Here is a 25,228-nt window from a genome sequence, read left to right as displayed (position 1 = left end):
AGTACAGCTGAGGCTGAGTATATAGCAGCTGGAAGTTGTTGTGCTCAAATTCTTTGGATGAAGCAACAACTAAGAGACTATGGAATTGAGTTGAACAAGATTCCTTTGAGGTGTGATAACACTAGTGCAATAAATCTGACCAAGAATCCAATTTTGCACTCTAGGACTAAGCATATTGAGATAAGACACCACTTTTTGAGAGATCATGTTCAAAGAAATGATTGTGCTGTGGAGTTTGTAGAGATAAGTAAACAACTTGCTGATATTTTTACAAAACCTCTACCTAGAGAAAGGTTCAATCAATTGAGAATTGAGTTGGGAATAATTAATGAATCAAGTTTGAATTGATTGTGTTGTGAGAATGAAAGTAAGAGATGTGTGAAAGATTATATTTGAAAGTGGCAAACAAGTCTTGGTAAAATTTGAGAAGTTAAAATTTTTCAGAGAAGCAAATCTTCACTGGAATAATCGATTATCTTAAGATATAATCGATTATCTTAAGTGATTTATGGAAACAATCGATTATCTTGGGAAATAATTGATTATCTGAGTAGTGGAATCTGAAAGGCCACTGGAATAAACGATTATTCTGTAAATAATCGATTATCTGGAATGAATAAGGAAAAACTACCTCTGTAATAATCGATTATCCTTAAAATAATCGATTATCCATATCAGATTTGGTTTTTAGGTGATTTTTCTGATGCAAATAATCGATTATTTGCATAAATAATCGATTATCTGGGCGTTTTTTTTTTTAAATTTCTTAAAAACGGTTAACTCCGCGCCAAACCTTAAAACCCATTATCTTCATACCCAGAACGTGCTAGGGCTTTAAATCTCTTCTCAGAACCTCCCTTGTCTCATTCTCTCATTCTCTCATTTTCCCCCAAACCCTCAAAACCCTAACTCTCTCAAATCCTCCCAAATTTCTCTTCTTCTTCATCTTTCTCTAAAACCAACCATGGCATCTTCCTCCAAGAGACCCAAGAAGATGGAAGTGAGGGGGAGCAAGCACCCTCTTCCCTCAGAGCAACTAATTTCGAAGTGGTTTGCGGATGAAAAAGCGCAAGAATATTACTTCGAGTGGTACGCTGGTCGGAGAATCATCCCTCCGAAGACCCTAAAACTTGATTGGTTCAAAAATGAGGGATTTAGCTTTCCAACCCTTCTGGAGTATCAGGAGTTGAAAGCTTTCCTGGAGATGGATGGACCCTACTATCCGGAGCTCATCAGGTTATTTCTCTATTTTGCTTCCACTAATGATGGGGTTATGCAATCTGTGGTTAAGGGAATGTTAATCAAGCTGGATGGACCTACACTGAAGGCGGCTGCGGGTCTGAGCGGAACTGGAGCAGAGAAACCCCAGCCATTCAACTTTGGAGATTTTGAGGAGCTGACCACTTTTCGGGACTGTCAGCGGAACCCGTCGAACACCAACTATGACAAATTTTTGGCGGGAGGTATGAAAAAGAACTCTCGCTTAATTTCCTTCATTATTGCTTGGATGCTGAAACCAAGGTTGCACAACCATGCTCAAATGTCTCGGGATGACATTTTATTAATGCATGTGATTAAGAAGAAAATTAAGATTGATTGGGTGTCTGTTGTGAATGACTGCATTTGGAAGGCAAGGAGAAAGGAAGATGGTCCAATTCCTTATGCCTTGCTTTTGTCAAAAAATTTTGAGAATGCTGGTGTAGATTTAACAGGAGAAAGAAAGATTGTACTGCACGCATCGAACAAGATTGAGAAGTCTTCTTTGCATCATATGGGGATGCTAAAGCAAGAAGACAAGTGGGTTTTTAAAGGAGATGTTCCTCCTACCCCGGAGCCAGCTACAGATGAGGACGGTGTGCCTTCTCATAATGAGGATCAGCCACCACAGGTGGAAGCTGAGCCTAGGGAAGCTGAGCCGGAGCTGAAGTCGTTCTCACCTTTTGAACAGATTATGATTAATAAAATTGATGCAGTGATGGACATGTCGAGGAGACATGAGTCTTTGTTTTCAGGTTTGCTGGACAGGTTTGATGATCTGGATCGCGAAGTTAGGCTGATCAAGACTCAACTTGGCATTCCTGAGGACGAAGAATGATTTTTTAACTAGTTTTCATTAGGATTTTTAATTCTATTTTGAGACAATTTAGTTCAATATGGTTGTAATAGTTTAAGTTTCTGAACACTTTTAATATTTTCTGTTGTTGAACAATTGCATCTTGATGAATTTGAAGTTTGTTTGTTAATGTGTTGGTTTGATTCTGATTCCAATGATTGATTTGGAAAGCTGGTGCAGGGTATCATATGCTCTATTTTTAATCATATGCTCTGTTTTTGTGAGCATATATGTTGATTTGTATGGTTATTTCTGGTTCAAATTGGCATACTCTGTTTTTGAAATGATGCACATTCTTTCCTAGTTTAATTTGGTCTGAATTGTGGCCTATAATTCTTAACCTTGGCTTACTTTGTTTTTGATAATGCCAAAGGGGGAGAAATGGTATTGTATGGTAGTATGTGTGTTAGTTGTTGTTGTTTGCAAGTATTGTGCTTGTGTGTGTGTGTTGTACAGGTTTTGGTTCTTGACACAAGCAGGCACAAAGTGCATTACGGGATGATTAGTGCATTACGGGATGATTCATTGTTCATGGGTTGTCATCATCAAAAAGGGGGAGATTGTTGAGCTTAGGAGAGCTTGAAGCTTAAAGAGTTTTGATGATCACAACATGCAACAACTTGGAGAGCACAAAAACAAAGTTAAAGAAGAGTCAAAGAGAATGCTATGAACTGGAACTATGTAATAGAACTTAGGAAATGAATTTTTGTAATTGTGTGTGCTTTGTGCATTGAGCAAATCTTGTCTAGGATTAAGTAGGGAGTAGATGATGATGAGTTAAAAACATTGGAGAGTTATTTTGAGGCTTAAAATGAAATTTTAAGAACTAACTCAAAATAATCGATTATTGTTAAATATAATCGATTATTTCAGCAAATGGGCTAAGTGGCATGCCTTGCTGTAATAATCGATTATTTGCCAAAATAATCGATTATTTCAGAAACAACTCTCTGGAATAATCGATTATCCAGCTAAATAATCGATTAAATTGTTCTTGGTTGATTTCCAGAAATCTGAAGAACAAAATAATCGATTATTCTTTAAAATAATCGATTATCTGGGTTTGAACTTTTATAAATAGACTTGAACTCTTTTGAAACTAAAGCCAATTGAGTAAGAACTAATAATCAACTTGTGAAAACGTTTTAGAGAGTCTGTGTGACATCTTGGAGAGTTTTCTTTGTGAAATCCAAGAGAAAAACGTTTGTGAAAAGCTTGTGAGGAAATCATCATCATCATCATACTCTTGACAGAGGAAGACAAAGATTTGTTCAAGAATTCCAGGTGAATTCGTTCCATTTTAATTCTTTGTGAATCTTTGTGGAAAATCTTGAGAAGGGGTTCTCAAGTGGTGAAGTTTCTTGTAGTGGGATCTACAAGGGTTGCTTTCTTGGGGTCAAGAAAGTGGTTATCTTTTAGTAGTGAAGTATATGCATGTGTGTTTGCTTGTAAACCTTCTTGCTTAAAGATAGTGGAAAAATCTTAATCAGGTGGTGATTAAGGACTGGATGTAGGTCACATGTGGAGTGGTTGAACCAGTATAAAAGACTTGTGCAATCTTCTTCTACCCTATCTCTTATATTGTGTAATTCATTGGTGGAACTTTAAAGAAGATAAAACTTGATTAATAAGTGCATGTGAATCTTGATGGTTTGAATTTGTAATTGAATATTATTGCTGAACCTTATTGTGTTGAATCAAGTGAGCACATTGCATTCATATCATCATAACAAGTCTTTAGGAGGGCTTTATTTGAAAATTCTGTCATAGAAAAGTTTTGATTGAAATTAAGATCCAAAAACTCTGATAAATTTTTAAAGGTTATTAAATCCAATTCACCCCCCCTCTTGGATTGTGCCATTCTTTTCTATCAGAAGGTGGTGGCCGAACAGGTCAATGACAACTTTCAAGTCAAAGACACGCATTTGTTGAAGTATTACCACATGTTCAAGGCAATGAAGGATCAGTTTCATGAAGTACAAGTCCGACACACACCACGGTGTCACAATGAGAGAGCTAACCAACTAGCCCGATTAGCTAGTAGCCGAAAACCAGGACAGCTTCGGTCAACCATTCACTTGGAACTACCTGCATCAAGTATTCCACAAGAGTGCATGCCGATTGAAAGACCGACAAATTCATGGATGACCAACATCATTAATTACATCATCAACAGTTCTGAACCGTCTGATCCGTTGGAAGCCAAGAAAGTCCGAACTCAAGCAGCACGTTACTCTGTAATTGCCGGTGAACTATACCGACTAGGGTTCTCTACACCCTTATTAAAATGCCTTGACCAGCCACAAGCCGACTATGTTCTACGAGAAGTTCATGAAGGAATTTGTGGATCACACTCAGGTGCAAGAACCTTAGCTGCTAAAGTGCTGAGAGCCGGCTACTATTGGCCGACCTTGAAAACTGACTGCGCCGAATATGTGAAGAAGTGCAAGCAATGCCAACAGCATGGCAACCTAATACATGCCTCGGCCGAGCAACTCCACTCGGTCAGCGCCCCTTGGCCGTTTGCCTTATGGGGCATTGATATTCTCGGCCCGTTTCCACTCGCTAAAGGTCAATGCAAGTTTCTGGTAGTGGCCGTTGATTATTTTACTAAGTGGATTGAAGCCGAGCCGCTAGCTACCATTACAGTAGCTAATGTTCAAAAATTCGTATGGAAAAACATCATCACCCGATTCGGCATCCCATACGCAATCATCTCCGATAATGGACTGCAATTCACGGATAAGAAATTCAACTTCTTTCTTGAAAACCTTGGCATCCGACACCGATTCACTTCTGTCGAGCACCCACAGTCCAACGGTCAAGTCGAAGCTGCTAACAAGGTTCTCCTCACCGAGTTGAAGAAACGGCTTGGCACGGCAAAGGGATTATGGGCCGAAGAGCTTTCTGAAGTTCTTTGGGCATACAGGTGCACACCTCAAACAAGCACAAAGGAAACTCTGTTTCGGCTGGCATACGGCACGGATGCTATGATTCCAGTCGAGGTTGGCGAACCTTCATTCCGACGAACACACTTTCATGAGGAGTCTAACGACGACGCAATCCGAGCTGAACTAGACATCGTGGATGAGGTCTGAGAGAAATCCCAAGTCATCGCTGAAGCGTGTAAACAACGAATGACCCAGCGATTTAACTCCAAGATAAAACCAAGGAGTTTCCAAGAAGGTGATCTGGTTTGGCGATCAACTGGCTCGGCGCGACGAAGCTCGACCGAGGGGAAACTAGCGGCAAATTGGGACGGCCCATTCAGAGTCAGACAAACCCTTAATAATGGTTCTTACAAGTTAGAAGAATTGTCCGGCAAGATCATCCCCCGGACATGGAATTCTACCCATTTGAAGACCTATTACAATTAGGATTCCACTTCATGTATATGTGTAAATATCTTAAGGTGCACTCTTTTCCTTGAACCGGTCTTTTTTCCTCTTAGAAAAATGTGAAGAGTTTTTTGGCCGGCAAGGTTTTTAACGAGGCATCCAATCATCAATAACAATACAATTCAGCTATTTATGTCTTGCTTTATATTCATGCAAAATTTACAAGTCTTCCCTCCCGAGATGTCTCTCGACCAAGGATATGGCTTTCGTTAAAATTTACAAGTCTTCCCTCCCGAGATGTCTATCGGCCAAGGATGTGGCTTTCGTTTCAATTTACAAGTCTTCCATCCCGAGATGTTTCTCGGCCAAGGATGTGACTTCAAATTTCGTCTTCCTTTCCGAGACGACTCTCGACTAAGGATGTGACTTACAATTATCTCCCCCCGAGAAGTCCTCTCGGTTAAGGGTATGACTCAAGTCTTCCACGCGTTAAATATAAACTATACTACGTTCGGCAAATTTATTATATTGCTGTTCGCTCGGAAACACTGATAAAAGCAGGAAATTGCATTAACAAATCAAAAGGGCTCTAACGGCCCGGAATTACAAGAGATTAAACGGGGCACTATCGGCCCCAACATACAAAATCAAAAGAAAATCACCCTAAGCCTGTGCCTCGGGCTCCCCTTGTACTGAAGGCTCCTGCTCGGCCACTTCCTCCTGCACATGACCGCCTTCACTCGGTGCGGCCTCAGGACGAACAGGGACTTTAGTGTCCGGCTGCTCATTCGGCGGGATTTGGGTCAAATTGACATATTTCCCCTGATAGAAGTCTATGGTCATATCGAATTGAAAGTCCTGAGGCAAACTCCCAAAATGCCGAGCTTGCCGAGCCGCTTGGGCGAAGCCGGCTTCATGCTGAGAAAGAACCTTGCTTCTGGCCCTCTCCCGGTATGAGCCGAACTCCTTCTTCTCGGCTTCTAGCTCCTTCAGCAGCAAAGCCGACTTCTCAGCCTCGGTCTTCAGCAGATGCTCCAACCTTTGAACCTTCAAGGTCAGGTCATCATTCTGATGACTCCGACGATCCAGCTCCGCCTCGCATTTCTTGCCATGCCCTTGTGCCTCGGATAGAGCCGCCAAGGTCTCCTGCACGGACTTCTCCGACTCGGCCAGCTGTCGGCGCAATCCGTCGGCCTCGACGCTTGGTTGCATCATAATGCTTTGAGCCAAAGCCAGGGCCCGAGCCTGCAACTCGCAGAAAAAAGTCCACTTATGGGACGCGGTCATCTGTCCCAGTATGGACTGCCCCATCTCTGAAGTCAGGTCTTGACTCAAGTAATCTTGGGCACTGACATTCGAGGCCAAGAAGCTAGGACTCACAAGCCCCTGAGGAGCCACAAGAGCGGGCAGCCTTTGTTGTTTTTGTCGGCGCGCCTCGGCCTCGGCCTCAGCCCTCCTTTTGCTCTTCGCCCTTTGGGCATCCTGGTTGCTCTTCTCCCTCGGCTGCGGTTGAGACCGAGCCGTCTCACGTGCCGGAGCCCGGTCCTCCCCATGTGGAGCCGAGTGCTTTACAACTCGGCTCTGGATCAGGGCACGAATATCCAACTCGTCGTCGTAGTTCGCCATGATACATGCATAAACACTAGTCAAAATCAATGGCAACGCAAGAATTTAAATAAAGGACAAACACTATACCAATTAAATCATCAACAGGCTGGGCTGATTTCACGAGACGAACAAGATCTCGGCACGGCAACGGCCGTGGCAGCTTCTCCAACACCTCCAAGTCAGCCTTCTCCTCAGCAGACATCTTGGACTTCGACACCACGTCATATTTTCTCGGCGACCGAGTCCAATATAAAGGAAACAAGGCATTCCCTGCACCATCAAAAAAATACTTGTTGCCATTTTCTGGCAAAATCATCACCTTAAAGAATCCCACTTTGAATCCTTTATAGGAGGTAGTAAACGGCTGAAGTAAACAATGCTCCGCCCGAACTAGCGACAGCCATTTCGCTTTCTTTGTAGGCCGACACGAGTAAAAATACAAGAACAAATGGGGAGTCAGCTCGATACCAAGTGTCAGACACAACTGCCGAAATCCTTGCATCGCGGCCCAGCTGTTTGGATGTAACTGGGTCGGTGCAACGTTGAGCAAACGGAGCACACCCATAAAAAACTTGTCAAAAGGAAGAGTCACCCCCAAATCACGAAACAAGTAGTCGTACACAAAAAAGAAGTGGTATTTACACTTCCCTCGGCCAAGAAAAACAAAATCCGATTCTCATGACCCATCGTTCTGGCACGAGTCAAAAAAGAAAACAGATGGTACCTCACGCTCTGGAAGCGTAACAAAATTTTCCGTGTCGAACAGCACAGCGATTGAGCTCTTGTCAGTATACCGAGAAAATACACTCCCCACCTCCCCATGAACCCATCTATAGCCAGGAACTTCTATAGGGCCGAACCGACGCGAAGTCGAACCGACTCGGCGAGTACTCGGTCGGCCCTCGGTCACCTCGAGAGAAGAAACCTCCTCCATATTTCGTGACTGCTCGAACCCCTCAACAATTTCTACGCTAACCGACCTCTGGGTTGCCGAGTCTGAGACCCTTGGGTGAGAAGGCTCACGTGAACCCACCTCGACAGAAATAGCTCTACTACTTCCAGTAGAACCCGCCTCAGAAACCCTATCCTCTACATCTATATTCAAATCAGCCATCAAAACGTACCTTAAATCAGACGTCGGCTTCGGTCAAGAACTTGCAACCAAGGTTGATCTTTACGTCAGCTTGAAGCAATTGCACGCTATCACCAAGTAAACACATTAGGGTTTGGTCCCCACCACCCCTATTTATAGTGTTTCCAAAATAAAAATGGTAACCGTTACTCCCCTAGGGACCGTCAGATCAATATGATCCAACGATCCATGGGCTTCAACTTTTCAAATCCCGCTCATCATTATGTTACCGTTACCAACCCAACGGTTATAACCCTCCACATACCCACGTTAATACCCCACGATTAATGCCCGACGGTTACAGTTCCCCACTCCACCTCAACCGTCATAACATGTAAAGTCATTTTTACCCTTTACGTCCTTACACTCCTCAAGGCTGGGGGCTTGTGTACCGGAAGGACCCTATCGGCCACGTGGATCGGCCATGTGGATCGGCCACGTGGTCTGGCACGTCATGTCCTATCAAATATTGACGTAGCTCAGGTAACATCTCGACTCGGCCACGTGGATCGGCCACGTGGACCGGCATGCCATATACTATCAGATGATACTGCTCAAATACCACTTCGGTCCGACAAGAGACTAAGAACTGTGCTCTTCCCCTATCGGCTCGGCCAGAAGCCGAGAGAGGACGTTTCGGCCGTGTTGTCTCGGCTCAGCCAAAAGTCAGCATCGAATAATTAGAACGACGATTATGATTAGTAAGGATAAGTACATGATTAAGACATAATCAGCCGATTAACATCGTATTACCTAATTTGGTAAATGTCAGAGAAGGCCCACCATGCTCAGGCCCATGTTAGGTATTATAAATAGGTCACACGTAACGAGGTATGTCACTGTTCATTTATTACCCTAGAAAATCGTGCATATCCTGACTTGAGCGTTGGAGTGCCTTTTGCAGGTACCTCCCCCCTCCGAAGAATCCACCTAAAGCTCTCGTTCGGCCCTCCTACATCCCTGAATACTACGAGTGTACCCTCAAGCAGGTACATTAACAATAGAGATTAAAAAGATTTATCTTAAAGTATAAAGATTAAAAAGATGAAAAAGATAAATATAGAGATTAAAAATATTTTAAATTATAAAAAATAAAAAAAAAAGTAAGTGAAATTATAAAAATTAAAAAATATTTTAAATAAATTAAATATAAGTGGTTGCTTCGGTTACATTTCAGATATTAGGAGTTATAATTCTGTTTTAAGTCGTTGTTATGGCTAATAATGAAGGGATGTAATTGATATGTTTTAATTATGCTATCTATATAGAGCTGTTTTCTAATAATATATTATAAGCTCCCATGCACATTCATGGTGAATGTACATAGGAAGAGTTTGAGTAGAACTAATTTTTTTTAAAACTGAAATAATTAATGTAATTAATGTATTAAAATGTTGTTACAGTTTACAATATTAATTTTTTATTATTTTTATTTTATAAGAATATTATTTTAGATGAAAATCTTTTAGATTAGAAATTTTAAATATTTTATTTTAAAAATATTTACATAAAAATATTAATATTTTTTATGTAAAATTATGAGTAATTACATTTTATATTAATATAATAAATAATAATTTTTATAATTGCTACTTGTGATAGTTTAGAGAAAAAAGATTGTTGTAGAAATTGTTAACTATACTAATGTGCTTTTTTTTCTTCACTAATAATCATCATTATTTTTAACATAAAATTATTTTTATGCAAAATTTATAATTATTTTAAAAAAACTGTAATAATTTAAAATTAATATGACTAATATTTTATGGTACCGTTATAATTTCTTATATTAATAGATTATTCTATTTTATAATTATATAAACAGTAGAATATTGATTTGATTTTATAAAACTTATATATAAAAACTTGCTGGAAGAAAGTTTTGGAGGGAAAATATTATTTATTCTCTTTATATTATTAATTAATTAATAGATAATGTAGTACAATAAATGTACTATCACCCCATGCAGAGTACTTATTTCATCTGCCACTGGTCAGAAGAAATGCCTAAGGAAAGAAATTCAATTCAATGACTGAGTCTGACTACGTTTATAAATATGGAAATTTTTTATTTTTCTAATATAAAAAATGTATATTTACCTAAATTAGTAAATCGTTACTGTATTTCGAGTTTGTGACATTTAAATCAAGGGTTTAAATTTTGAAATTGTGACACATGTTGTGAGCAATTCCCAGTTGAAATTGTTGATCCTGAGATCTTATCTTTAACATCCATGACATGACTTCCCCACGCAATGAACATCTCTTCTCCACTGCAACTCATTTCTTTAAGATTATCCTCGCAACACATGGAAGACTTGTAAGCATCATTACTTTCTACTTGTTAGAGTGAACTTCATCTTCATGTTTAGCACCATAGTTTGTTTTTCAAAACTAGGTTTATGTTTTCTATTTCGATAAAGTTTTATATTTCTATTTTCAGTTCTTAGAAGAAGAAAAAAATTAGCTCATTTTTAGTATTCTGTTTGTTTCTTCATCTATATCAGTCTACTGGAGTTGAAAATTTTGTCCATTCTTTGTTGATATTGATGATGAAAAAAAAAATTAGTGGTTAAAAATGACCAAAAAATAATAATAACTGAAAAAAAAATCTAAAATTTTACAAGCAACAAAATAACATATTTAACCCATTTAATAAGACTAATTGTGATAAGAGATTGTATAATGTATATGTTTATTTAAGTTCAAACTCTGTTTCAATTATTGTAATTATTATTGATAAAAAAATTATTTAAGTGCTGGAATAAAATTATATTAGTGGAAGAAATGTCTGGGAATAATAAAGATTAGAAGTTTTTTAAAGAAGAGGTTGTGTATATAATTGATCTCTTCTTGACTTGGCTTGATACAAAGTTCAAGACATCACCTCTATTTATATTAGTTGTTCTTCTTAAATCAACGATGAGAATTTTGTTAACACAATCTTAATTTAATGATTACAAATGATTCAATAGAGTATTCTTCAAATATCTAAACCTACTTACATATTCTAGAAAATCTAAATCTTATTCTATAAATATCATCAAAAAAAGATTTTTCTAAATTATACTTCTAAAATTTAACCTTAAATTTTTAGAAATTAGATTTTTAATTAGACAAATAAGATCCAAAATCAAATTTCTATTTCCACATTAACATTAAGTACTTTATCTAAATATTAGCACTTCAATATCTCTTCACACTAGATCTTGGATATACACAAACTAAAGACAGCCATTTGCGCTTTATCTTTGTGAGTTTCATTATTATGCTAACAATAGGATCTCTGCAGAAGCTTCCAAAAGCATTCACAAGAAAATATGGAGATGGAATATCAAACCCTGTGTTTCTGAAGTCTCCAGATGGGACTGAATGGGAAATACATTGGAACAAGCATGATGGTGAGATTTGTCTTCAAAAGGGTTGGAAGGAGTTTGCCACATTTTATTCCCTAGATCATGGGCACTTGCTGTTGTTTGAATATAAGGGAACTTCTCATTTTGATGTGCACATATTTGACAATAGTGCCCTTGAAATAGACTATCCTTCCCATAATGGAAAGGACAACATTACTGTTGAATATGTTGAAATTTTTGATGACCAAAAGACTAGAGTGAAATCAACTCTATCATCTCCTCAACCTTGTAAGAAAATGAAAACGAGCATAACTACAAATGTTGAAAGAAGCACCAATGGGGTAAACTTGCATCAGCGTGTCCAAACCAGAAGTACTAGCTCTCAAAAGGCAAAACTAGATGGTATGCATGTCATGATCAGATTCAGTTCTAAATCATTTTGTAGATCCAATTTTCTTTTAGAGACCAATTTTTTAAGAAATGTGAGTTAGGAGTCTAATTCAACATTACAAAACTCACTTATAAGATGAGGATACTATAACTTGGTCATACTCTTTGCAATATACAATTTTTTTAACAAATTTTTTCTAGCTTACCCTTTGCAATGTTCTTTTTTTCAGAAGATGAGATTAAAATGGTGCAGTTAACTTCTACCTCTTTAAACAAAGCAACAGCTGTCAGATCTGAACATCCATCTTTCAAGCTTGTTATGAAGCCACCCTATATTAATGGATATTACCTGGTGAGCATTTGATTAAAAATATGCCTTGGCATGAGTTAGCTTCTTTATAAGGATGTTGCAGCAATTCATAGTGCTTATATTTCTACATTGTAAATGAAAAACTCTCAGGATATACCACCACAGTTTTCAAAACAATATTTGAAGAAAACACATGCAGTTGTCCTCCTTAGGGTCTTGGATGGGAGAAGTTGGCCTGTTATTTATTCTGCTCCTAGAATTAATGGGGGGTGGCAGAAATTTGCGTTGGAAAATAATTTGAATGTGGGGGATGTTTGTGTTTTTGAGCTAATCCAGGAGATCCATAGCATTGCTTTCACAGTTTCCATCTTTCCAGGTGCAGAGAAACCAAGTTGCCCCATTTCACAAGGTAATCCATTATTCTATTTTATCTACAGGATTTCCAATCAGTTCAAGGAGGTGCAGTTAATTAGACTTAACTCATTGTGAGGGATTCACTTTTGAGAGTAATAAAGTTAAGAGTATAGCTATGAGTTGAAAAGCTAACACTTGAAATTTAAACAGTTGCATAATTTATTATACATATGTATCCATTTGATCACAATCTTAACAGTTAATTTTCCAGTCATTGTCTATAGCTCACATGGCTTTTGATGAGTCAAATCTTAGTTGAAAAAGAGGATCTTTGATTTTGAATGTAAATCTATTTCTAGATTTTTATTCATAATAGGTTCATACATGTTAGACCTCTTAATATCCAACATGTGTAATTTGTATCTTCGGTAGTTTTTATTACTCTCAAATCTTTTTTGGTATAAAATGGTCGCTATGAGTGTAGAATCTATCACTTCGTGTACATGATTTTAACTTTCATTACTAGATCCATTCTAATGCAGTGACTCTTTTATTACTCTCAGTGAAAGCTAAAACTGAATTCAATGAAAATGCAAAAATAGATCATTCAAAATGCAGAATAGTGCGTCCTTCAACTAACTGGACAGGTGGAAGTTCAAGCCAAAGATCTTCACTGTTGCAAAGTCACACCAAGCCAAAGATTTTAACAACCAGAGCCCGTAAAAAAGCTAGCGAATTCACATCAGAAAATCCCTTTTTCACGGTCACTTTAACGAATCAGAAGAGACTAAAGACACCCAGATGCCCGGTAATGTTTAGTTAAGCACCTAAATATGTTGGTAGGTGTGGAATTTTTTATCTAATGATTCAGAATATGTGAAGACTGAAGGCAAATTTCTTATTGTGGCAATCATACATTTAGGTATATATCTATACAATATGAGCTGTTAGGTTGGATAATCAATGAAGCATCCACTCTGATATAGACATGACTCATGTTCAAAATATAGGATATAAACAAGTTGACTTTTAATTTTCTTTTTCACAACAAGATGTTAGATTAGTGTATAGTTTAAAGCATGTGTTACTAACTCTCTTAATTCGTGTCTAAGCCATGTCAGAAAGGTGTCTAATATGTGTCAAAGATCCTGTCCAAATTGTGTTAGAGAAGTGTTCAAACCAAAGAACTACTAATTTTTAATTATGACATGGTAGAGAGATATTAGACAACTGTCAAAAACGTGTCTCAAAAGTGTCATGTCTAAAATGTGTCAGACATGTTGACATATTTTTCGGTAGGTGCTTTTGTGCTTGTTAGAATAGTGGATTAAGCCTAACTCAACCCTACAAAACCGGCTTGTAAGGTGAGGGTTAGTCGATGTGGGACTTGGGTTTTTCCCAATACACCCCCTCACGTCCAGCACTATTGGGCTTGGTACGTGGATAAATGGTGGGTGGCCCTTTTTAATGATCTAGGATTGGCGGGACTTGAGTTTTTTCCCAATACACCCCCTCATGCCTATGGCACATGCATCAATGGTGGGTGGCCCATTTAAAGTGGATCTAAATGGCTTTGATACCATGTTAGAATAGTGGATTAAGCCTAACTCAACCCTACAAAACTGGCTTGTAAGGTGAGGGTTGCTTTCCACTTATATATTATTCAATTGCCTAATCTCTAGTCGATGTGGGACTTGGGTTTTTCCCAATAGTGCTTTATAGTGTATAATTAATTCCAATAGTCGGAACAAACTATTAAAAATAACAAGCACATATATTTAATTTTGTTGTTTCATGAACAAGTATTATTAATCTACTTTTTCAAGAATTGTTTGGTTTTGTTCTGATGCAGTATGTGCCTAGTGAGTTTGTGAGAAAGTATTTTGTAAAGATGAAGCAGAATGTGATGATGATACAGTTTAAAAAGAAAGTGTGGCCTTTAAAGTTTGCATTTCATTCATGCGCTGTTTCGGGCATGTTGGCTGGTGGTTGGTCCTCATTTGCAACTGAAAATGAACTGCAACATGGAGATGTTTGTATCTTTGAGCTCGTCAATAGAGAAGATACAATACTTGATCTTCATGTTTTCAGAAATCATTGTAAGGTAATGCATTAGGGGTTGTTGGCTTTTATAAAGCTTTTTTTTAGTATGGTATATTTAGCACTCAACTCATCTTCTATGACATGGCTTATATCTCAACCGAGAGATGCATGTCAAAGGATTTGACTTTATCGTTTCAATGTATTTGTGTGCATATATATTGCATGACATGTATTTTTATATTATCTTATGTGTACTTATGATTTCATCAGAGACTCGTTAGTATTTTTATAGTAAATATTTTGTAGAATGATCATTCAAGGAGATGTATTGAATCGAGATTTCAAAATATAATTTTAGCATGAAAAAGTGTAAATTTTATTAAATTTTAAAAGATTTTATTAGAATGTCATGACTTTTAGGATTTCTTTAAAAGATTTTTAAAACTTAGATCTTAATCAAGACTTTGTAATTTAGATTCTAATGAATTTTGATGATTTATATGATATTTTAAAGAATTTTATGAATATTATAGGAAAACATAGATTTGTAATACTTCAATATTTAATAATAAAAATATAACATAAATAATAAAAAATAATAAAACAAACACAATTTTTCTATATTTTGATAAATAATTGACTTTAATGTCCTCTTAACTAACATTTTTTTACATATCTAAAGTTATATTAGTATTTAATGCATTGCAATATTCTCTTTCATGTTCTTGAATCTAAACAATATGTTTAAAATTATAGTTTTCATTAATCGGTAGTATTGAAAATGAAGATTCATATATTAATTCAATTAAAAATTCATTAGAACAACATTTTTTTTTTTGAAAAAAGTAATGTAATGCTACATACTAGCATAAGTTCAACTTGTGTCTTAAATAGAAAGAGATCCTGAATACTAAATATATACTCAATCACATTTCTCAAAGATGCATGACGTAAATTAAAAATCTCATTTTCATTTTGAGGTGATTACAATGACTTGCAAAGTTTTTTAATATATGTTTCAAAATTTTATATTTTAATATTAAATATAATTAAAAATAAACAGTTAAAAATTTAATAATTTAAAAAATTGAACAATAGGTAGTATTTAATAATACAAAAATTATTTTAAATATTTAATAATTTTAAAAAATATTGATAAATTTGATAAAAAAAATTTAAAAAAAAATATATAAGAGGAGGAAAAGAAGAAGAAAAGGAAGAGATAAATAAGAGAGAAGAATAAAAGAAAAAGAGAAGAAAGCTAGAGAAAGAAAGAGAAATAGTAGCAAGAAAGACCAAAGAGAAGAAGAGAAAGAATATGAGATGAAAAAGAAGAAGAAGAAAATATAAATGAAAGAGATAAATAAAAAAAGAAAAAAGAAAAAATGAGAGAGAGAAAAAAAGAGAGAGATGCAAGAATGACAAAAGAAAATGGGAGGGGAAAAAAATATGAGAAAGAGAAACGGCAAGAAAAAATAGTTAAGAGAGAGAAAAAAGAAAAAGAAGTAGAAATAGAAGCAAAAAAACAAAATTATGTAAAATCTAAAGAATTTTAGTGAAAATGTTTGTTCGATAAATTACATGTAAATTATATTAAAATATCTTACAAGATTTAATATTCAAAATAATTCATTAAAATTTTTATATTTTTTAATATCAACAAGACTTTTTTTAAATAAAAAAAAGTTTTAATTGAATATAACTATATTTTGACAGACTCTTGAAAAAAATCTTAATTATCTTTATTGAATATTACATAAGATTTTTATATTAAAAAATATTTTAATTAAATACTACAAGATTTTTTATAATAAAAAAAATTAATCAATTGCAATCTTAATCAATGCATCCCTAATTTTTTTTTTTTTTAAATGGACAACTCATTATTGAATTTTTACTTTGTTGTACCCTTCATATTTAATATCCTTTTGTTAAGAATTTTTCATGTTGTACTCGTGGATTTGGAAAATTTGATTATCGCTGAGGCTCTTTTTTCTTTTTTAATATTCCAATAACCTAATAGGAACCACTCTATTTTTGGAATTGAGTTCTTTACCATTGATATCATCATAAATTCATTTCTTTTAAGGTTAATAGTAAAAAAAAATGTAGATCGAGTTTTTTTTTTTTCTTTTGTTGCGTAGTATGAACAATCTTATCCCAGTTACAACCATGTCACACAAAGAACACATTTAGTTCTTATCTCAGAAGAGGAAAAACTGTAATGACAGAATGTGCCACGTCAGCAACACTATTATTACTTGTATACTGTAGTGTGAGGTTTTTAATTTGTTTTAAATATATTCATCCATAACTTATTTATGTAATTTGTTAGTTAAATATTATAGTGTTCTACTGTGTCAAAGCCCCAATTTATTTTTAGTGGTAGAGAATTTGCGATAATATGTAAAACATAAGTTCGAATTTTAGTATTGTGATTTTCATTTTGATATATAAAAAATAAAATTTTTTCATATTCATACTATTTACTTCCTATTGGCATCAAATTGTTGTTTTGTTTTTTTCATCATTTACATTTTTTTATACATTTAAATTATGATTCGTAAATTAAATAATGATTAATATTAATGTTATGAATAATTGAAATAATGGGACCCATCATTTGTATATATATGACCCTAATTCTTTTTTTTTTTTTTTTTTTGTCGCATTAGGTACATATTTATTAGTAACTAATTTTTATATATTGATTTTTTTTCTCTAGTTTATCCAAAAACACATTTAGCTCATTTGTAAGGAATTATTGACGTCCTAAAAAAATTACTAATTTAATGCCTATAAATTTGAAAGTAAAAATAAATTGTCTTCGAAATGAATAGCAGTGTTATTTTCCATGTGGTTTTGTATGCCGAATCACAGTTCATGTCCTAAACCACGACTTATATATATAAACGGAAGTAAATTCTAGATGTGAAGAATAGTTTTTAATATTTTTATATGCTGAAACTCGACTTATGTATGTTAAGTATGATTTATATGGGAAACGAATTCTATCCGTTTTATAAAAAAGAAATAGTTTAATAACGGGTAAGTTTATAATTTAATATTATTTTACATGTTACAATTTTTAGAGTTTTTTATTCAAATAATATTATTTTAAAAACAATTTACCCAAATAGTAACTGTGCACATTTATTTCCCCAATCGACACTATTTACTGTTCACGTTCAGAACGGGCCGTTCTATATTAAAAAATAATACATGACGAATGGATCAGAAAGGGCCGTTCCAGATTCAAAATTAGCATATAAAAAGTGGAACCAGAACGGGTCGTTCTAAACCTAGAACAGACAGTTCTGGCCTATAAATAAAAAAAATTTGGTTCGATTTTCACTTATTAAATACCAAAACTCAGAGACTACCATCAAGTGATTAAATTTATTGAATATTAACATTATAAATATAACTAAATAAATTTATTAAAATTCATTACAACAATAAAGATCAATGGTGGTGGAAACTGAATTCATAACCAATATTTGGATATGTCTTCCTAGTGTGACCAGGGGTGTGACCATGCAAGCAAGGAATATGAACTTTCTAGAAGTTGCCGCAATCACACTACATTACATTTAGCCTTACTGTAAATCTCCCAGTAGGTCATGCGAGCAAGGGATATGAACTTTCTGGAACTTGTCGCAATCATACCATATTTCATTTAGTCTTACTGTAAATCTTCCAGCGGGTCAAACTTCTCTGAGATGTTGCATTTCATCCAACTTTGTGGCCAAATCCAGAACTCAAGAGAACTTTCAAGGGTCGGCCAAAATCTAGCAGGATTAGAACATAGATGAATATTAGAGAACAACATAATCGTGTAAAAAATTATTCATATTGTCACACTCCTGGTCACACTAGGAAGACATATCCAAATATTGGTCATGAATTTAGTTTCCGCCACCATTGATCTTTATTGTTTTAATGAACTTTAATAAATTTATTTAGTTATATTTATAATATTAATACTCAATAAATTTAATCACTTGATGGTAGTCTCTGAGCTTTGGTATTTAATAAGTGAAAATCGAAAAAAAAAATGGTCTGAATCTGTAGGCCAGAACGGCCTGTTCTGGTTTCACTTTTTGTGTGCTAATTTTGAATTTGGAACAGCCCGTTCTGATCCATTCGTTATGTGTTATTTTTTAATCTGGAACGGCTTGTTCTAATTTCAGAACAGCTCGTTCTGAACATGAATAGTAAATGGTACTAGTTGGAGAAATAAATTTACACAATTGTTATTTAGGTAAAAAAAATTTAAAATAGTATTATTTGAATAAAAAATTCACAATTTTTATTATATTTTTAAATTAAAAAATATATGCAATATATGTTAAAATATTATTAAAAATATTTACAAATAGTTATTATATATATATATATATATATATATATATATATATATATATATATATAACTTATCATTTTACTTTATTTAACTATGTATTTTTAAAATATTTTATGTTATAAATATATTTGCATTTGTACATAACTTCAATCTATACCTAAAAAAAAGTGTATATGACTTAGATATGTAAGTAATGCGATATTGACTTAGTGTAATAATTCATGCCTTTACACTAATACTAAATTTTTAATTTCTTCCATTATTAAATATTTGTAATCTATTTTTTTTATTTTACAAAATCATAGATAAGTATATATGAAGATAAATATTTAAAATATACATATATACATATAATTATAAATTTATATTTAATATATATGTGTGTGTATTAAATCATGATTGTTTGTAATAATTAAATATATAATTATTAAATAAATTATTTTATTTATTAGTTTAATCACTTGGTAATTGATTAACATAATTATAAAAAATATATATATAAATTAATAAATTAGTTTCCATAATAGGTAAAGATTTGAGGGTTGAGAATCCTCAAGACCAAAATTGTGTAATTTAAGTTGATGTCAAGTTTGATCAAGAGATGAATTATATAAGAATTTTGTAAAACTAGAACTTCATAAGTTTCATTTTCAAGAATTCCTATAGATAAGCTAGAGAGAGTAGCTTTGGGACCAAGAAGACTTCTTCTTCATCAAATCCTTCAAAGAGCATATACACTCTTCTCTGAAATTGAGATCAAGTTCTAGAAGCTAATCAAGCCTCTAAAGGGTTCAAATTTGAGAGAATTCAACTCTAAAGAATTTTGGTTGTTCTTCTCTTTTCTCTTGATCTTAGCTTCTAAAAACCTAGTAGAGATAAGAAAAACTTGTTTAATTCTATTACGTGGTTTTAAGTCATATGTTACGCTTTTATGTTGTACGTTATGTTGAAACGCCAAATTAATGGTTAAGTTGAGAAAAATGAAGATTTTTGAAAGTTGGGGTTTGAGTGTTTTTAAACCCTCCCTTGTTGATGTTGACTGTTGGTGATTTCATGTTGTTGCATGCATGATCTGAAGTCACTTTTGAGTTTGTGATGCTGGTAGGAGCTTGTTTTATGGTTTGCATGAGATTTTTGAAGCCTGGATCTGCTTATGAAGTAGTGAGGAACCCTAGTATTCCTGCTTTACGAGCATAATACATTTCTTTCAATGTTTTTAGCCTTTGAGATTGTGTTAAACAAAAGAATAAAACTGATTGGTGCTTCACATTCCTCGTAAAATAATAGAATTATTGTTAAAATTAAGGTATACCACCACTTTTTAAACTTAACATTATCATTTTTATAATATAAGGAAAGTAGCATTTTTATTTGTACTTTTCCACTTTTTAATATATTTTCAAAGATATTTTCAACAATTTAACCGAAGATATTTTCAATACTATTATCTGTTGTTTGAAAATGAAAATAGAAAACAATTAACCCATACGGCTCTTATTTTTTCATTGATTCTATTTTTATTCATCTCCACAACCTAACTTTTTCAATCTATTTGTCCTTATTTCTGATCACTCCTATTTCATTTCCCTACTTTTTCCATTCTTTCCTCTTTATTTCACTCATTCAAACAAATCATTAGCATTTGCTTTTGTTAAACGAATCCCGGCGCAGTTATCAAGGCTGAATTTACATTCCATTCATAAATACGAAAGACAAGTAATAAATCCATCCCTCTAAATAAAAAGGCAAAAGTTAGAAGAAAAAAAAATCCATAGATTTGGTAGTTTAACAAAACAGTAATTTCATTGTTCAAAAAATAATGCAACATCAATGTTAAAATCTTTAAAATATTCAAGGTATCCACTTCGAAAGACTGGCGTTATAATATTCAAATGAAAAGGCGAAGTCAATAAAATTTCTGTTACATTAATTTGTAAATGACCTTTAAAAACTCAAATAATAAAAACTAGATGACGAATAATTGAATCTTGAAAGAATTAATATCTACTAGAGTTTAATATTTTATTCATATTATATATATACATACACAAACACATACATATTTATCCCTTAATTTTGCATGTTTAAAACACTATCTTATCAAAATTTCTTATAGTTTAAAAATTAAGAAAATCATGCACAAAGTAATGTGCATCATTATTCCGACTACTGTATACCATGTTAGAACAATAAATACAAGCTTATCAATTTCCACATACGAAGATGGATTACAAAACATTTGAAAGGAAATAAAAATTGGTTGCCATCCTATTAAAGCCACTAAACGCAACTGCCAAATCCAACAGCTTCCACACACACCAAGCCGAAGCAGTAGCCTCTAACTCCACAACAACTCATTTTAAGAATCATCAAACAGTTGGGTGATGATGGTGGCTTTAATAGGAATTTAAAGGAATCGTGAGTCATAGTGCTGACCACGTTCCAGGGAATCAACCAGACCAGAAGGGGTGTGTTTAAGGGTTGCAGTTGAAAAGAGACTATGATAAAAAAATAAATAAATAAATAAATAAATAAAAGCTAGACTAATAGTTAGTTGCATCAACCATAATAATAATAAATACAAACAAGCTGTTTGTATGACTTAAATTTAGAGATGCTTAGCGGTAAGCACCTAAACATAATTTCATGCAACATAGCTCCCTAGAAAATGTCAAACAAATTGTAGACTATCACAGGATATAAAATGTCTAATTGGCATCATCACGTAGTTTCTGAATTAGACTGCCCCACAAACCCCTTATATGGAGAGAAAATATATACCATCTAACGCTAAACACTAAAATCTAAGAATGTTTTGGAATAAAAGTTAAAGAGTAATAATTTGTCTTTCTCTATCTCACAATTTAGAGATCGGTAACGAGGCGTATTGTAAAAATTGCCCGTAAGGGGAAAAAAGGAACTTCAGAAACCTGCTGAGACTAATTAAGATCTACAACATGGATATGATCTAACTAGGCATGTAACTAAAGCACAGCAACTGTAGTAACTAAACCTGAAAAGGTTATACCAACATCTTTAACATAGGCTAACCAAACATAACTAATGGAAAGATCTAGAACAAGTACTCTTTCAAACAAATTTCTAGCAAGTATATGACCTACAATAATACACATTCACACAACTCCACCACGATTCTAACTAAATTTCATATCCAGAATTGTGACAGTCTAACTTGCAAACATCTGAATATCACATAAAAGCATAATGTGCCTATCTAAAATCATGTAGGCTGATAACTGATGGGAAGCTCTAGACTGATGATGCTCAGAAAGCTCTAGACTGATGATGTTCTACCTTCTGTTGTCTAAGCAATAGATAAAACAACATGCTAGTGATTCTTCTGACTTCTAGAAAGTGGCCACCTGCAGTAAGTGCCGTGTGTCTAGAAATGCTTAAACCTGCATGCAAATTCTACTGCAAAGCTTAGTAATAAAACTATCTTGCATAAGGATGGTAACGACTACTGCCACCATAGTTTCCTCTACTAGGATACACTCCACCTCCTGCTCCACCATAACCAGCACTAGGGCCTGATTCATAAACCCCACCAGCACCTGGACCACCATAGCTTCCATAGCCCCCACCACCTCGACCATATGCACCTAACCCACCACCACCATATCCAGCACCAAGGCTCCCCATGTACGATCCATAGCGACTAGAGTAGCCAAATGATGATTCTCCTCGATAACCAGAATAGCCACCAGCACCGCCACCACCATAACCCCCAAAACTACCACCAAAGTCATCTCCACCCCCATACCCACCATAATCGCCAAGCCTACCACCAAAACCTCCAAGTGACCTATAAGAACCAGGACCGTAACCGCTACCCCCAAAACTTCCATAAGAATCGCCAAATCCACTGAAACCATCATTGTAAGAACGTGCCCTAGAGTCACTAGCAAATGGAGGAAGAGAAGCTGAGTTTGAGGATTTCTTTGGTTCAGCCTTCTTGATCTCAACCTACAACAAAGAACTGAGTCAACCTAGGTTCATTCATAAGCACAACATTTACTTGCCCGGCTTGTGTGGAGAAATAATAAACCTGCAGTAAGCTCACTACTCTACAAGTCCAGCAATAGCAATAATATACTAACAAAAATAGACACTTTTGCATTACATCATGGAGGAGAAACAGGATGCCCCAACAATTAATTCTTTCAGAACCAAATCCCTTAACATAGAAACAGACTACTTGTTTATAATTAGCATTGCCAGTTCGAAAGACATGAAACACCCTAAAGCACCACACACAACTCACCTGAGTACCAGCCATATCAATCATGTTCCCATCCGCCAATATATTATCCACAACCTTATCACTGTCAAAAACTATAAAGCCAAAACCCCGGGATCGCTTTGTGGTGTGGTCCCGTATAATCTCATGCTCCACAACCTTCCCATACTTGGAGAAGAAGTTCTTGAACTCATCTGTATTGTAATCCACACACAAATCCATCAAAAACACACAATTAGCCCACAGAACCAAAAAAGTATTACTCCACATAACTTATCACAAACAAAATCTAACAGACACATCAGTACTGAAGAAAGTAAAAATCTCACACATATTAATCAGGTCCATCATTTTGTGATACGATCAGCATCCTCATAAAACCAACATTTGTTACGTGCTTAATAATCACCAATGTCATTCATAAACTAAAGTGACAAGTGCTTAAATTCTAATTCGAACAACATTTGTAATATTTAGTGCTAAAACTCTAATAGGCGCGATTCTACATTTTCGCAAATTTTCCCCCTAAATTTTCAAAATTGCACATTTTGCAACCCAACTTTCCAAATTCTACACATGTTTCCACATTGTTAGGTGGACCACCTGACATCATTAGGTAACCACCGACACGAATTACTAATGTAACATACCCACAATGAGGTGGTATAATGTTACACATCAACCATCAACATGCCATGTCAGCAATCAACATGACACCTTAGCTATCAACATGCCTTCATGCACGACAATCATGACAAGGTGCAAAATATGCAAACTTTTGAGAGTTGAGTGGCAACATGAACAATTTTGAAAGTCGATCGGCAAAATCCACAAAAAAAAAAAAAGTGAAAAATAAGCTGCAAAAAGTGCAATTAAGCCATTCTAACACGGCCCAGACCAACATTTGAGATGTTTTGGGGACAAATTTAGGGTTGAACTCTACACCAACTCAAACACAAACAATAGACAACGAATAAGAACGAAAGGAGACCTTCGGAAACCGATGTCGGAATGCCACCGACGAAAATCTTCTTGGTTTTGAAGTCGTTAGCCTGTGAGGAGCCCTTGGGGATGGTCCTCTTAATCTCGACCTGGGAAGAGCGAAACGACAGGGAAGGGGGTGAAAACGACGGCGGGTTGAGAAAACGCGTAGAAGAGAAGAGAAGAGAAGAAAAGCGCACCTGCTTGCCGTTGATGACGTGGCTCTCTTGAATGACTTGGTCAACGACGGAGGGATCGGCGTAGGTGATAAACCCGAAGCCCCTGGGCCGGCCCGTGTGGCGGTCCTTCATGATAACGGAGTCCGTTATGTCGCCGTACTTCTCGAAGTACTTGACGAAGGTCTCTGCGAGAAGGAACGAAAATAGATAAATAAATAAATGAATGAATGAATGGTGAGAAAAGAGGAAAAGGGAAAAATGTGAGGGTGCGACCTAGGGTGGTGTCTTTGGCTAACCCTCCGATGAAGATTTTGCTGCATGGAAAGGGGAAAGTGAGAAGTGAGAAGTGAGAAGTGAGAAGTGAGAGGAGAAAGGAGAATGAAGGAAGGAATGAAGAGAGAGAAGGGAGCGAACCCGGGACTGGCACCGTCGCCGGAGTGAGGGTTGTCGGATTTTCTGGAGGACATGGTTGGGTGCAGATCGAGATCTGCAAGTAGCGGAAGGAGAGCTATAGAGAGAGAGAGGATAGCTAGGGTTACTTACTTATTATTGAGGTCTTCCCCACGCGCTTTTCTCTTCTTTGGGCTTGGGCTGCCTTTTTTGTCGAGATTTCATGCGCAAGGGCTCATTTTGTTGTGGAGATTTCGTGTGTGTTTTGTTTTTCGTTTGAAAACTATTCAACCCATTTTCACACGTTTCGGTGCATAAAACTTGGAAAATAATTATTTTTATTCATTTCATGAAAAGTAAATTAGGTTAAACGTAACTTTTTCACGAAGACAATCTTCATAGGTAAG

General features: G+C 35.2%; 2 protein-coding genes across 4 annotated transcripts; one reads left to right on the top strand and one right to left on the bottom strand.

The window, feature by feature from the left end:
* Positions 1 to 10,220: 10,220 nt before the first annotated feature.
* LOC109811712 (B3 domain-containing transcription factor VRN1) lies at positions 10,221 to 14,910 on the top strand. Of its 3 annotated transcripts, none has more exons than XM_020375520.3 (6): positions 10,221 to 10,511; positions 11,484 to 11,949; positions 12,168 to 12,289; positions 12,398 to 12,656; positions 13,204 to 13,409; positions 14,454 to 14,910. In XM_020375520.3, exons 1-6 carry the CDS (start codon positions 10,431 to 10,433, stop codon positions 14,715 to 14,717), a joined length of 1,398 nt encoding a protein of 465 aa, XP_020231109.1. In that variant the 5' UTR covers positions 10,221 to 10,430; the 3' UTR covers positions 14,718 to 14,910. The 3 variants fall into 3 exon arrangements, with proteins under 3 accessions (XP_020231109.1, XP_020231108.1, XP_020231107.1); XM_020375519.3 differs by having other exon boundaries at positions 10,223 to 10,511; positions 11,487 to 11,949; positions 13,165 to 13,409; XM_020375518.3 differs by having other exon boundaries at positions 10,225 to 10,511; positions 13,165 to 13,409.
* Positions 14,911 to 21,991: 7,081 nt separating this feature from the next.
* On the bottom strand, positions 21,992 to 25,017 carry LOC109811701 (RNA-binding (RRM/RBD/RNP motifs) family protein). Its single transcript, XM_020375507.3, has 6 exons — positions 24,846 to 25,017; positions 24,705 to 24,745; positions 24,453 to 24,616; positions 24,263 to 24,362; positions 23,296 to 23,465; positions 21,992 to 22,997 (listed from the first exon to the last, which is right to left on the bottom strand). The coding sequence occupies exons 1-6, from the start codon at positions 24,896 to 24,898 to the stop codon at positions 22,467 to 22,469; spliced, it is 1,059 nt and encodes a 352-aa protein (XP_020231096.1). The 5' UTR covers positions 24,899 to 25,017; the 3' UTR covers positions 21,992 to 22,466.
* Positions 25,018 to 25,228: the final 211 nt, after the last annotated feature.

This window comes from Cajanus cajan, chromosome 6 (genome assembly GCF_000230855.2).
Source record: "Cajanus cajan strain Asha chromosome 6, NIPB_CcT2T_4, whole genome shotgun sequence".
In the NCBI taxonomy this organism is placed as follows: Eukaryota; Viridiplantae; Streptophyta; class Magnoliopsida; order Fabales; family Fabaceae; genus Cajanus; species Cajanus cajan.
The sequence above is the reverse complement of the archived record's forward strand: the minus strand, read 5'-3'. Positions and strand labels throughout refer to the sequence as shown.